General features: G+C 42.9%; 1 protein-coding gene across 3 annotated transcripts in view; it reads left to right on the forward strand.

Moving 5' to 3' along the window:
• Positions 1 to 15,197, forward strand: part of mgat5 (alpha-1,6-mannosylglycoprotein 6-beta-N-acetylglucosaminyltransferase) — an 88,889-nt gene that overhangs the window by 15,959 nt on the left and 57,733 nt on the right. For all 3 annotated transcript variants that reach the window (XM_071463949.1, XM_071463950.1, XM_071463951.1), the window contains exon 3: positions 4,553 to 4,717. In XM_071463949.1, coding sequence (XP_071320050.1) covers positions 4,553 to 4,717 — 165 coding nt within the window. The remainder of the gene's footprint in view (positions 1 to 4,552; positions 4,718 to 15,197) is intronic.

Consider the following 15,197-nt stretch of genomic DNA (forward strand, 5'->3'; position numbering starts at 1 on the left):
AATGACCTATAAAATCTTAATGCATGTGAATTTAATATTGAGTCTCCTGAAAGCCCATTTGGAGCAGTGAGTTATTGGTTGGACTGATTGTAAGAAACACACCTGTTGAAAAGAATGAAATCAGTGTCTGAGCAGCTGGGGCTCTGCCTGTTTATGCACTGATACTTTTTGATCATTGTCCTAAAGATTTCAGTGATGCAGTCTCCACTGTTAACTGAAAAGATATTTTACACTTTATTATGCAAACCTAGTGCCATAAGTTGAACTGAGGACATATTATTAAAAAGCTCTAATTAAGATTTATGAAGTCAGTCCAGTCCTAAGACGTGTTTACAGATGGTGTTTTCCTGTTTGACCTCCACCTCAACCTGATCTCTTTTTAAAAATATGAACCTTTTCAGAAGCATTTGGTTTCCCAGATACATAAAAGTCCTATGAACCAAATGTGCATCCTATTGATGAATATTTTAGTGCAGACTCTAAAGCAAACTCTGTCCTCCGTTACACTCTGCCCTGCCGTTCACCTTCACCCTCGTCATAGTCGCTAACTCAGCTGATGCAGGAATTGGGAGCTTGCTAGCCTGTGATGTGGCTGCATAGGAATGTCTTCCAGCAGCTAATACCAGCTTGAAGGCTCAGTGCAGGAGGAGTAGACGACCATGAGTGCGTTGACATATTGATTGACAACTCTGAGCTCCTGCCCTGACTTTAGCCTTTTCTGATTGGTTAGCAGGACGAGGCTCACTGAAAAACTTTAGAGGGGAAAATGTCTGCACTGCTGCCAAGGCTCTTCAATGGGTCTGGCTCACAGAAGCTCTTGACAGCACCTCTCCACATTAAGATATGTTTCGGAGCTAAAAACTGAAAAACATCACATCGTACAGATGCCACAATCTCAGTCACACGTTCTCATCTTGTTCACAAACGAGTAAATGTGGCACTGTTTTTTGAAAACTCAGGAATAAAAATGATAATAATGATTAAAAAAGTTAGAGAGAACAAAGATTACAAAGTGCGTCACAACATTAAACCTCAAACACCTCAAAAAAAAAAAAAAAAAATGACAGTGTAAAACCGGAACAGGCAACCACAGTAGTGCAGTCAACGCAAGATAAAATTAGTATAAACATCCGGTGGTAGAGAAGCTACAGCGGGTATAAAGCTTTTCCTGTTCTTTATATCTTCTTGTAGATTCATATTTAGGATTTAATACAGTTTTCTACAGCCCTACAGTCCAACAAAAGAGCAGCACTGCAGTATCCAGTCGATTCCCATTGGTGCCACATTTGCACCAGAAACATCTGTCCGCCTGTAGCCTGGTCTAAGGTGCTGCCATCTTCCTCCTCCACAGTAAAGTTAGACGCGGAGAGGATATGATCTCTTCCTTTCTACCCATTCGGAAACTGATCTGTGCAACCGGGTGTAACATGCCACCTGACACTGTATCTTGTTACGGCACAGTTCAACAGCTATTGTGGATTTCTTTGGCGCCGCGGACACGTATCACACTTGTACTCTCTGTGTGCGCTGCGAGCAGCTCCGCGGGGCCAGTATCAGAAGTCAGGGGAATCCAGCTGCCCCGCAGCGAGGACTGGGTGTGGTCCGAGCTTCTCCTGCTGCTCTGATCCTCTCCGTCCTCTCCAGAGTGGAAGGTCATTGTGCGCTCCTTCTGCTTCTTTCTCCTCTTTGTGATAACACATTGGGAGAGCTCTGCAAGGCTAGGTTGACTTAGTTTGTGGATGACAGTAGACAATAGGGATCACGGATGAAAGCCTTGGGCTTATGTTCCAGTGTTATCTCTTCTCTTTTAATGCACATGGGCATAATGAAAAATCACAGCTCTTTGTGCACCCAGATAATTACCTTATATGACACTATTCTTTAAAGCAAAGTGAAGTTCAGAGTGTTTACTGCTGCAGGATTTGTTTTGCAACTGCGTCACCTTGTTAAGAAATATTGGGACAGGCAGAAATGTGTCCCTAGGTGTGCTATTACTCATCTGGTTACCCGGCAGCAGTGTTAGTGTAGAGGAGGACAAGTATTATTCACAGCACCATGGATGCTTTTCTAACACAGTTGCTAATGAAGGCCTCTGACTCAGAACCTCACATTTCATTATTATTAAACTTGAGAACTTTCAGAGTCTCACTGGGTGAAAAACTCTGTTGTCCTGAAGAAAAAGGATTTTTCTGTTTTCATAGAAACCCACAAACGCTCGACAACACACACATAACAAATTAGTGCAGAATTTTTTTCTTTTTTACACATTAAAGAATTACTGAAAATTGTTCCTTGTGTAGAATTAACTTGTGGAAAAAACAAACTCTGAACCTCACACTTCTGTTGAATCTAGATTTTTGTTAAAGCAAACTCTCTCCTCAGTTTGCTGTTTTTGCTGACATCACAGTCTTAACCAGGCTCCGGTTATTACACTTCAACACAACTGTACGCCTGTTGTCTGACAAAATAATCTCCGCTCTAAGGTCCACCAACAGCCTTTTTTCAAGGGCAAAAAAAAGAAATTTCTGAGCTTTCAGCTCTGTTGAGTATGAGATTCACTCAATAAATACAACTGATATCTTTACTTCTCATGTACATTAACAATAAGATGAAACTTAATTTACATCACACTGCCTCTTGTTTGCATTAAGGTGTGGTGAGATCTTACAGCTGTAGCGTAATTTTACAGAGCTAATTCTCCTATAAAAACATGAACCTTAACTTTACCTTCAGACGAACCAACTGGGCAGCAGCAAATATTAAATTTGAACTCAGAAGTCAAAGTTTATCTCTCTAAAGCAGATTTGAAACACTGACACATCACAGCCACTGGTAAAATAGCCAACTTTCACTTTGAACAGCACTAGAGCTAAGTCTGTGAGGAAACAAGAACAGTCAAGATAGCAGACTAATCAAGGCCTGTTGTCGGATTGTATAGAGGAAACAGGAAATGCTGTGTCTAAAGAAGTTGTCATATCATGCAAGCTGTTGGTATCACCCCAAAAGAGGCAGATATAGTCTTCCTTTTCTTTTCACACATGGTTGATAGATTTTGCCTTTGTGAAGACATCATTTTGCCAATGGCTTAAATGTGTAGATTTTAACATAATCCGCATTCTCCTTTAAACCATTGCTTGCATTTGCATATGCAACTCTATCATACATACAAGAGGAAGTGAGAGCGAGGATACTAAACAAGCCTGGTGAATCTGTGAAGTGCAGCTTGGAGTCACTGGGCCCAGGCCTATGTTCCTGAGGTGAACAGAGGGGAGCATTAGCCCTGGACTCACCCCTTTTCTCCCAATTATGTTCGTTCCGATAGCTTGGCAGGGCTGCGGCTCCAGAGCTTTCTGTTTGGTTTCTTCCTGGCCTGACTACGCTGCTTTCTGCGCATCGGTTCCTCCCAGCGCACACAGCTCGTCCAAACCAGACAAATGCTCTGGCGTTTGTCTTCACACAGATCAGGCCGGTGCGCCGTGCCAGGCCTCGTGCCCTTGCCAATCTCTCTGACGTGATGAAAACTGGCGTGTCAAATGCATCGCACTGAGGGAAAATGTGGCGCTTGTATGTGATAGACAAGCTGCAATTATCATCATCTGAGGAAAGCAAGTGTGATGCAATGTAGATCTGGCTCTGCACACATGCAATCTAAACCAATGCATAAATAATATAGTGTGGGTTTGATGAGCTCTGTGTGTAGACAAATAGCATGTGCTGATAACATATTGCATGTTGTTGTTCTGTAAGTACAAGGCACAGCAGCTTGAAACAACTTCACATTTCTCTGTAAATGTCATTGCAGTAGCTGCAGGTAACTGTATCAGACAAACACCGCAATAAAAAAGGCCAAGAAATGCCATGCAGTAACCCATCCCTTCTGCTCATTCTACCATTAGCTGTGTCCTATGCAGATAAATGCCCATGGAAAAAAAAAAAAAATGCAAAGGCCCAAATTAAATAGCAAGGTCACCTGCAAAGACGCCCCGGCTCCGGTTTTACATTTAAATAAGCTTCTGGCTAGCGACTTGCTGTAGAGGGAGCTGGAGTCTCCCTGGTCGTACATTTTCAAACATTGTTGAGCAAGATTCCCCAGACTACAGGCAGCAGCATACTTTACATGCATGTATTCACTGGAAGGATGAGCCCTGTGATGATGAAAGAATTGGACACATTCTCTTACCAACGATAAGCAATCAAGTCTGAACGCAATCAGACCAAATCCATACACCTCTGCCTAACAAGTATCCTCGGTGTTTTGGACGTAACCTGAATTTTTTGACTTACATTTGCCTCAGGGAATTTGAGTAACTTGAATGCAGTTTTTTAATATTGGACAGTTGGATTTTCTGAATAGTGAACCCTGAAAAATACTTGTAATACCACCATTCAAAGTTTCCTATTGGAAATTTCAAGGAGGATAATTGAAACTACATCACTTCAGAATTTTTTTTTTTCAAAGTAAAAGATTTCAGTGCTGTAAATACAGTTGTGGCTAAATTTCACATTTTCAGGTCTTTTGCCCCACTGACCTGTTCACATTCTGGCTTTGCAGACTTGAAGAAGACCCTTGCGGTGCTGCTGGATAACATCATGCTGAGGCTGGGCAAGCTGGAGTCGAAGGTGGAGAACATTTACAACGGTACGGGGGGCAACCTGACCAATGGCACCAGCCCTGCCACACCCAGCGCCACAAACGCAGAGAAAGTGAACGTGGCCGGTATGTATCACGTCTTTTGTTTTGCTGCTAAAAAGCTTTGGGTTTGAGTGCATGTAGCAGTGAGGCTATAAGAGAAGGAAAAGTTTTTGTCTTCAGGCTGGATTTGTATGAATCTTTGATAAAGGCAGAAATCTCGTGGAGCTTTAAGGAGAGGAGAGACAAAAGTCCTGTCTCTCTTCAGAGAAAATAAGCTGAGTTGAGAAAGTCATTCTTCTTTGGAACCATGACTCATGTATGGGCAGGTTTTCTTGCACTTTCTTTTTCCAGAGATGCCCTGGTGTTCAGGGTATTAAAAGCTCACAGTGCAACATGTAGTAGTTGAGACTAATTAAAGAAATGAGCTGATTGAACCTTGTTTTATTTCAAAATTCCCCTAGTGAAAGTCATTCCCGAGGCGTACAGTAAACAGTGCACACCAGGCACTTTATAGGACCAGACCGCATCCTTGGACATAATTCAAATAAGGCCTCTGTTCACGCTGCATGACCCTTTTATTAGTTTTCATTGATTTTCCTGCCAGCTTTCAGATGATGGATTCAGCTCAGTTGAGAGAGCGAGGTGTTGGTTTTTCTGGGATCCTGGTGGGACCTGCTCTCAGTTGTTTGCGCAGCATTAAACAGTTGGAATGTGGAGTCTGTGCTCCGCAGCAATATATGCAGAAATGGATTAGGCTGATCGAGTCATACAAAGTCACCTTTGAATGGATCTAATCCTAATATCAGCTTTTAGCAAATGTTGTCGCTGCCTTTGTGGCTCTTTTTCTTTTAAAACCTTGAGTTGAAAAGCAGTAAATTAGCTGCGGATATTTTATTGTTTTCTTAGTCTTCTATAATCAAATTCTTTGGGTTTTGGATTGTTTATAGACATTTATAGAGCAGTTTATTAGTCGAGCCCTTATTGTCAGCATTTAAAATACTAGGTTTTGTAAAATAAGGCTTTAGAAGAATGAAACAAGTAAACACATTCATATAAACTCTGGCTGCCTAGTTTCTGCAGGGACAAGAGTTGGTTCTCACACAGTAAATGTCTGCTCTCAATCCAGCCATTGTGGACACTACAGATGAGACACTAATCTAACTCTTGGCTGGAGCTCCGGTGTTCTGGAGCGATAGCACCTGGACCTGTGACATGTCAATAAACCTGCAGCTCCCTGTTCGCTCTAAACATCCCGTGGTACCTCAAGAGAGAGACGACATTTGGATCCTGAATGCAGGTCAATTTGACAAAGTGGCGCCCACATCTTTCTTGGCAATGAAGTAAAGGCCCCAGTACTCCAGAGTCTCCGTTGGAGCATGGCTCCTGTCGTGGAGTGGGTGGCAGGCGACGCTGTTGCCAGCTTCGCTAGTGCTCCTCCTTGACTGGAAGGCAATTACAGAGATAAGAATCTGGACAGTGAGGGGAACACGCCTGCCTTTCAGAGTGGCTACTATCAAGATGGAGCTGAGCAGCAGCCCTGGGACTGCGTTGTTTCCACCTCAGTTGAATACATTTTCTTAGCCAAGGACTTTGGCATGTCAGGGACCAAGTCTGGGTCCATGTCGTTCATGCACTTTTTTATTTCATACTAATCCCTCGATGCACAAATATAGTTGAGGCTGTTTTGAAGTGATGCAGTTTTTTCCATCCAGTGTCCTTGTTGTTTAAATAGCAGATACACCTGTGCCCATCTGAGCACCCATGGGCATGTTGATCTTAAAGTGAGCTGTGGTCTGGCGCATTGTTGGCGCATCGCTATTTTGAGACAGTGGAAAGCGATTGTGTGACTGACCAACAAAAACCTGGTCGTAAATCAGTGGCACAGTATTTCATTGCCATTTTAAGGAGGAGGCCGCACAACATGCCTGTTACACACAAGCAGAGTGTGCCACAGTGTCTCCCTTTCATCACCTCGACTAAATTTTGTCCCTCTACAGTTTCATAATGAACCAAGAATTATTTTATATGTATCATAATATAATATAAAATATTTCTAATGTTGTGATTTGTGCCGTTACTTCTTTGTAGAGCTGTGTGCAGTGCACGGATTCGCACCCTCAGGGTGCACAGAGGTGCTGCGCGCCTCTGTCAGGACTGGGCTGACTGGTCAGTCACAATATGTAATTAACTCACCACAAATAGAATCTAATTCATTGTGAAACACTGAGCCATTATAATAGCCCAGCCCAGTAATCCACAAAGGTTCAAGCACACCTGTTTTTTAAAGGGAATGGCAGATGATAGTCTGATTGGGTTATTGTTACGCTCAAAACACTCCCATGATTAATTGAGACACTGAGTACAACCCTTTTAAACCATGCGCCTCGTGCTGCAACTTTTTCTGCTGTTAAAATTGTGACATGGACACACCCTAAATGCGCTTGTGCCACTCGCTTCAGACCGCGTGCTTTTGGACGGTTAAAACAGGGGCCATAATCTAAGCAGCTCCTCTTCTGCCGCTTACTGCTGCTGTTGTGAACCAACAGCTGCGCACACATTGTGGGACACTGCTTCTTCCTTGGGATTGGTCATCATACAAAAATGTGGCCAGCTCTCATTGCTTCACGGTCACGCTCCGTTGTGCGAGCTGTGAAAACTGCATCGGCGGTTTGAGGAATGAGGAATGGTGTCAACTCGCCGCATTATTGTGATTTGTGCGTGCAGGAAGAGCTTCGGCCTTGTGTGCTGTTGCAATTTACCAACAGCAGCAGGCACAGAAGCTCCCTCATTGGATCAAAACAAGTCAATCTGGCCTTGGTTGTGTGCTTAGCAGGAGGCAGATGGGACTCGGTCCAGCGGCGGTCTGTGACGCCTTGTCTTGCTGTGTCTCACTGATGTGGCTAATCAACCTCCTCAGCAGCGCTTCATCTGTGGGCTGGCCCATGGCGTGGAAATGTAATCTCCTCCTCCACACACACTACCACCCAGACAAATGGAGACAAATCTAATGAACGGTCAGGTGGCATTTTACAGCTATCTAACTAGCTCTCACCTCTTTGTCTTTCTCCATCTCTATCATATATATTTCTCCACCCCTCGCCAGTGTTTAAGGCGACCGAGGTCCCTTCAATCTCAGCCACGCTGCCCGATTTGTAGCGTCCTGTCTCTGTGGCCCTGCTGGCTCTTTCGGTAAGCAGAGCCCCGTGCGTTCACAGCTCAGGGCATCTTCACTGCTTTGTCTCTTTCAGGTATTGATCCGGCCGCATCTCTGTTTGCCATTCACAGTGAAAAATGATATCCAAGGCCTCAGTGTCAACAAAGAAAGGGGACGAGGATAGGGTTTCTGCTGGGGATTGCAGGCGCCCTATTTAACTCATGATTTCATTGGTCACTGTGCTTTATTTTCATCTTAGACGTTAAGCCTATGGAGGGAGAAGAGGTGGATTTCAGTGTTAGACACAATGATTATTTTCCTGCAGAATCTGAAACATCTAATCTGCACGCAGTCACCATTTTAAGACTGAAAACATCTCAAGGGTCTCTCTTGGATTTAGTCTGTGGTCTCCATTGTGCTCTGGAAGGGCTGTTTACTTCCACAGTGTACAGATCAATACTAATAAAGTACAAACATACACACAAACCCGCTCCGTGCTAATAGGTTGCTGAGAGATGCTGTCTGCTCCCGCACACGTTCAAACACTAGCATGAATCCTGACACTCATCAGGAGTCTAATGCAGTCTGCAGTCTTATGTAAATTACACAGCAGCATAATTGAAAGCAGGATTACAATTATTAGTTTTGGTGCTGTGGTGATTTACTTTATACTCTGTGGTATTAGTTTCACCTTGTTCACCTTGTTGTTTCCACAAACTAGTCTTAGTAGAGAGTTACTAAAAGAGAAAAAAATAAATAAATAAGGGAAATTATTTATATCCATTTTTGTTTTTCTTGCAGACTACAGAAATATAATGAGTTTCCTATGGCTGCTTCACAATAAAAGCCAACCAGTTGAAAGTTTGGTTTACACCCTAAATAGAGTTAATTAGAAAAACTCACCCAGGATTACACGCATACATTGTTTCCCATGAGTCCGTCGTGCGTGTGAAGGCGACAAGAGAAACTTCTATGTAGAGAGGTTATGTTAATGTGGTTATTGCTTTAAAACACTGACAGTGAATTAGAGTTTGAGGGCATCTGGTAGGCTGACAGTAAAGGCACATACCACATAACCACACGGGGCGATTTCCGGCAGGGGGAACTGAATCATTTCCTGTCTCTCTACACCATCAAAAAAATCTTAAAACATTTTTTTTTTTTTTTTCGTATTATAGCTTCATTGGTCTATGAATATGGGCTTGGGACACAGCTAGGATAACTCTGTTTTCCACTTTACCTATATCACTGCTTCCCAATGCTGAGACATAACTTCAAATGCTCACTTGTGTGTAATTCATTTTAATGAGTCAAAGCTGAGTCAAAGATCTCCCGTTTTATCATTTTGACTCTGACACAGGGAGTTAAACTCTACAGTGATACTCAAAAAAAAAAAAAAAAAAAAAAAAAAAAAGGAAATCTACCATGTTGTTTGACGCGCGCTGAAATAAGAGCCCGTTACTGGAACGACCAGACCTGGGTTTTGATGCCTTTGATGTGGAGCTCTGCAGAGGAAGCGTTTCTCACCTCCACATCTTGTGCTCACCTGTCTGTGCGAGAGTTTGACGCACACTCAGACTCTTCAGGACTTTTCCCTCAGCGCACAGTGACAGACAACAAGCACAGACAGGCCCCGGTATGCGCACAACTCGGGTTGTGCGCATACTTTCATTTATATATGGAATCCATCAGAACAAATCACGTACACAAGTGTAAATTTGTTCCTGTAGCTCCTATTGTGCTGTTGCTTGTCCCTAGAGATCCCTCCCATATGGAGCGCATCAGATCTTCTTATAGCAGTGTTGTAAACAAACAGAGAGGCGCTGCAGACAGTTTGGCTCTGTGTATAGAGTCTGTAAATGCTTCCCGAGGTGTCGAGATCAACACACAACTAGCTTCAAGTATGTGATGCACATTACAAGGAAAACAAAGTTGGAAATGAATATACATGTTGGATATGAAAAGGATATTTCGGGTTATTTGACGTGGGGTTTCGTCAGGTAGTAGGCTGCCAGTGTCGCGAACTGTGGATTAGACCATCCGTTAAAACGTGTTTTAGCTATTTAAAAAAAAAAAAATACACCCAAGAAAGCAAAATATGGAATGTTTCCACTACTTTATCTTGTCGTCAAACAGCCCTTTCATTTGGCACTATATTTTCTCAACTGTTGTACAAGTACACCTACGCCGCAGATTAGCTGTTTGAGCGGTTTGTGGAGAAGATGACAAGTAAAGGAAAATAGAAATCAATGATTACGACAGTGGAAACAGAATTTCGTTCAGTGTGGAGACAGGAGGATACCTTTATGAGCCAGAGTATACAGAAGAAGAACTTGTTGAAATGGAGAATGAACGGACTGAAATAGAGAGAGAAGGGAAACTTCTGTGGAAGCTGGAGGCCAAGAAAGAGCCCGAGCTGCCTGCTGGTGCAGATGTGTGAGCTGTCAGCCCATGGCCTTATTGAATGCTGAACAAATCCTGAATACAAACACATACCATCTTTGAAATCTCTACAAAAGTGAAGTTTAGCTCTGTCTGGATCATACCTGTGGTGTAATACAGTGCACGCTGTAGGTGGGCTTCTGCATGGGTATACGGTAGTTGAACGCTTGAGAAGATGTAGTTTTAAAGGAAAAGGCTGTTTGATGTTTTTGCGGACGGCCCCGTCCACAGCAGCACATCACTCAGCTTCTGTGCTTCGGTGCTCCCGGCTGCTTCTCTAAACCAGCATCGCACTGATCCAGATCTACTGCAGCTAATACACTGACTATAGATAAGTACCTCACACAACCCCATGTCAAATAACCCAAATTACTTTAACATATAAAAGTAATACCACATCTAGACTCCTGCTTCCAGTCAGCAACTGGAAATCCACTGTTTTGACCCTCAGGGTGCTGTTGCTCCTGTGGTTAGAAAAATAATAGTCCACCGAGCCATTAAAGTGCTCTCAGAAGACCTGTTGCATGGTAAATCATATTTTAATGGAACTAAATAGCAGAAGCATCCACTGACCCGTTGTTGCAGGGGGTTTGTTGTTTATGTACACCATATTCAGCAGTTGAACCGAAAAACTCACCAAAGCATATTTTTTTCAATACATTTTTCAGTATTTTAATTTCTATAAACTTTGTGCTTGAAGTGCATAGCATATAACTTTTATATATATTTTAAATAACTTCTTGAGCTTCTCAAATGTGAGTATTTGCTGTTTTTTTTTTTGGTTTTTTTTTTTCTCTGATAATAAACTGAATATTCTTTGGTTCTGGACAAAACAAAACATATGCAGATGTCGCCTTGGACACTGAAACTGCGATGGGCCTTTTTCACAAATTTGTAGACAAAATTTTAATTAATTGAAATTGAAAGTGATTAGTTAGCAGTATACTGTTGTGTGATGCCAGGAATATTTCAGCTACTGAAAATATCATATGAACTTCCTGAATTTGAATCTGTGATTCGCACCCCAGTGTTTCTATTTCTATTCTCATTTAGATGTTTATTGCTTATTTCTTGTGTGTTTAGAAAATTAAAAATTGCAGCCTGACTTTTTTTTTTAATGTGATGAAACCAAGAAATGTACAGTCGGAAGAAATGAATAAATCTTGCAGCAGCCGTAGCCAGTTCTTAATTCACCCATCTACTGCACTGAACATTTAAAATAATATATCAACAAGGTTATTGTCTGTGTGCTGGGAGAGTGGGCGGAAAATCACTCTTCTAATTACAGCTTTGCCTCAGACAATGTCATATGTCAGCTTTTGAAAGTAATGTCTGAATTTCAGAATCATTATTGAATAGCTGTAAAGCAAAAAGACCAGAGTCTGGGAAAAGTGTCTCTGGCTATAGACTCATATTACCCGCTATTATTTAAAGGTGTCTGTTTTGTCAGTCATTGGACTGAACTCTACATTTGTTCCTTCGGTGTCTGAAATATAAATCATCAGCTCTGGTGCTGCGGTGTTTTCACTGAAACTGCAGCGGAGCAGTAATCAGCTGTAAATCAATTTGAATCAATCAAATCACAAATGAGTTGGGGCCGTTCCAGAGAAACACGCTTGCAAAGCTTATCCCCTCACATCCAACACACCAGACCCCCCCTCGCCCCCACATCCACACAAACACACACTCTCTCTCTCTCTCTCTCTCTCTCCCTACTTCCTCGCCTCTCCCCACAGGCTGGCTTGCCCCTCTTGAGGTTGTGACTGATTGAGGGGCAGGGGCGGGATGGGAGGAACATCTGGGGCTTAACACGCTATTGGCTGGGACACGTGCACCCCACTTTTTCACTGTCTCTGACTGTTTTGCAGGGACTCCGCTCATAATGACATTTTAGAACAGCTTTGCAATTTTGTGCCGTGTTGTGGACATGGACACTGAGGGATTTACATGAGAGTTATGCTCAGAACCTCTGAATTTGAAATCATAGCTTTGCCAAAGCAAAGCCATTCTCTCTCCTCTGCACTCTTTCTCCTTGTCTTCTGTGTCTCCTTTCTCTCCCCTTGCTCTCTGCATACTGTATAGCTCTGCTTCTCTTTGTATGCTGCACTCCGTCTCTCTCTCACCCTGCATCCTCTTTCCCTCCATTGTCTCCTCTTTCGCTGTGCCAGTATTGTTCTTGTGCTGGTTAAAGCCACAGCCCTGGCCCCATAGGAATATAATCTGCACTGCCTCTTTTTTTCTTTACCAAATATCATCCATTTCCTTTGGCGCATTTCTTTTATAACAGTCCACATGCAAACAGTCATGTGTGCGCAGAACATACCACAGCACCTCCAGCCTCATCCTACATCCACTGCAGCTCATTTTTCCTCAGGCGAGAGTGTCGGGATCCAAATCAGAGGACAGAGCAGCAGATGCAGGAACACGCACTTGATGCAAAAATGCATTTTCACACAGTGACTAACAAGTGTTTAATCTCACACAGTTGTTCACAGGCTTACAGGCAGCTAAAAAATGATCAAACTGATTTCTTTTATTTATTTATTTATTTTTTGCGGCTGCATTATGCAGCTCTGTGGCTCTGAAGCTCCTTCTCTAATGACAACACAGAATATTTTCAGCTCCACTGCAGTGCCTGCGAGTTGCTTCACTGTTTACAGGAAATGCATGTGTCTAGCGGGTGACCAAAAAGGTTTCCTAACATGAAGAGTTTCAGAGAAAATGGAACGTTTCTCTAAAACCTGTACGTGGCCGTATTCAGTTTAAGAGGTGCTCTCAGTACAGTTTAAAGTCCCTGTCATCACCACAGTTCTTTGGAGACGCAGCACTTGAAGCCCCGCGTGCCTCACAGCCTAAACCCACAGCTTTCCGCCATTTCTTCAAATCAACAGTGGAACATTACTCATAGCTCTGCAATGATGAGAGCTAATCAAGGCTTTCTGGCCGGCTCTTTGTCCTTGCGCCGCTCTTGGTGCAAAAATCCCAATCTTCCTCTTGGATATTTTGGGAGAGAACAGTGGGCCGATCAGATTGCTCGAGCACAAAAGAGGGATTGATTACAGCCAGACGCTCTGCTCTCTGCAGCAGGGGAAGGGAGAGAAAGGGGGAACTCGAAGTGGGCTGGAGAGCAGGGTTACATGGGGAAATTTGGATTTGGTTTTCTGCCTCCAGGCCTTTGATGTGGAACACTTGTGGAGACCAGAGGCAGCACGAGGCATGTGTTTTGACCAGCTCCAAACACGTGCCGGTCACACTGGGGAGACCCTTTGGTGTGCGTTGCCCCGCTGTGCGCCTTTTCAGGTAACACAAGGTTCGGAGGTTTCATCTGATATGTACAGTAGACCCTCGCCATCCACACAAACAGTATGACTCACTCACTCCCTCTCAGTGATGTCATACAATTTCCTCCTCTGTTCATGAGCTTTTTTTTTCATGCTCTGCTCCCCTCTGCTCTTATCAGATGAGGAGATAAAAGTCACCAGGAAGTAACTCATAATTTATAAGGGCATGAGAGGAACTAAACTAAAACTAAAATACAACAATTATCTTCAGGCTGGAGACCTGTACTACATGACATCAGTGTTAACCCGGGGGTTTTTCTGGAGCAGATCAGAGCAGAGGTTTGTAACCACAGATGAATTATGCTCAGTTAAGTTTTCTTCAGTATCAGAGTAATCCAGTGACAGTTCTCTGTACATCCGTGGTTTTAGAGGCTAAAAAAGTTGGGTGCTCAAGTTAGAGCCCACAGTGTCCATAGCAACACTTGACTGCTGTTTACTTCCCTGCTGTAGTGCCTCGTGGACAAGGGACATTTTTATACAACAGTAAAATATAGTATAAATAAATAGATGGAGGTTGTGCACAACCATGTTTCCACTAGGGCTGCAACTAATTATTCATTAATCTGCAGATCATTTACTCAATAAATTCTTTTGTATACAAAATATCAGAAAATAGTGAAAATGCCAGCCATAATTTTCTCAAGACATCTTGAGAAAATTATATTCAGTTTATTATCATACATGACAAAAAAACCCCTGATATTTGAGAAGCTGGAATCAGCAGCTGTCTGACATTTTTGCTTTATTGTGCAATATTACTCGTGTAAATAATGTGAAGCGTTGCACCTCATGTAAATGCGCTCATGAACGATGAGACCAAAATAATGATCGTACAGGTGCGCCTACATAATCTCTCACACACCACAGCCACTGTGAAGCCCAGCTGTTGTAAAGGGGGGCAGCTTTATAACACGAGCAGGCAGGCACAGCAGAGTGGGGTAAAGAGAGGACCTGCGTGTGATTTCCTTTGTCTCAGCCGATACTGATTGAATATATGCCTGGACGGGCCCTCCTATAGATTCTTGCTATCGATCTGGGACATTTCTAATTACCAAGCTTGTTTTATTCTTCTTTGAACATTTGGTTATTTCGACTGTTGCTGCAGTTTCTCATTGTGTATCAGTGGTGTGAGTGTTTTGTGTTTCTGTTACCCTGCTGATTGTCACGTTTTACTGCCTCAGTGATCTCATGTCATATTAAAAGCTTCACTCTGTTGATGTTGATTTGATAAACTTGCAGTGAAGAACTCCACCCTCTCTCACATGAACATGCTCATGTTTGGCTTTGGAGTGAACTGAGTTGTCAGCTTCATGATTATGCAGGATTTCTAAGGTGAGGCCCACACAGGCCAGATATGCTGAAGAGAGCCAGACCAAGTTGAACTTGTTTCGTGATAAACACCTGCAAAGCTGTTGATTCTCTGTGTCTGGGACACCATCCATCAGACAGCCCTGCCTTTTGTCTAATTGATGAGCTGCCGCTGAGATGTACACAAAGCTCGCAGGAACTCACGCACTGATACCTCTGCTTCTTCTCGCAAAGTGCATCTAAAATTAGCGCTTCTACACCAGTGGATCAGAGGACACGGAGATGAGAAAAGCTGCACTTTCACCCCTTTTTTTTTTTC

Source organism: Trachinotus anak, unplaced genomic scaffold (genome assembly GCF_046630095.1).
Source record: "Trachinotus anak isolate AG129_WGS33_773 ecotype Australia unplaced genomic scaffold, CSIRO_AGI_Tana_v1 ptg000026l, whole genome shotgun sequence".
In the NCBI taxonomy this organism is placed as follows: domain Eukaryota; kingdom Metazoa; phylum Chordata; class Actinopteri; order Carangiformes; family Carangidae; genus Trachinotus; species Trachinotus anak.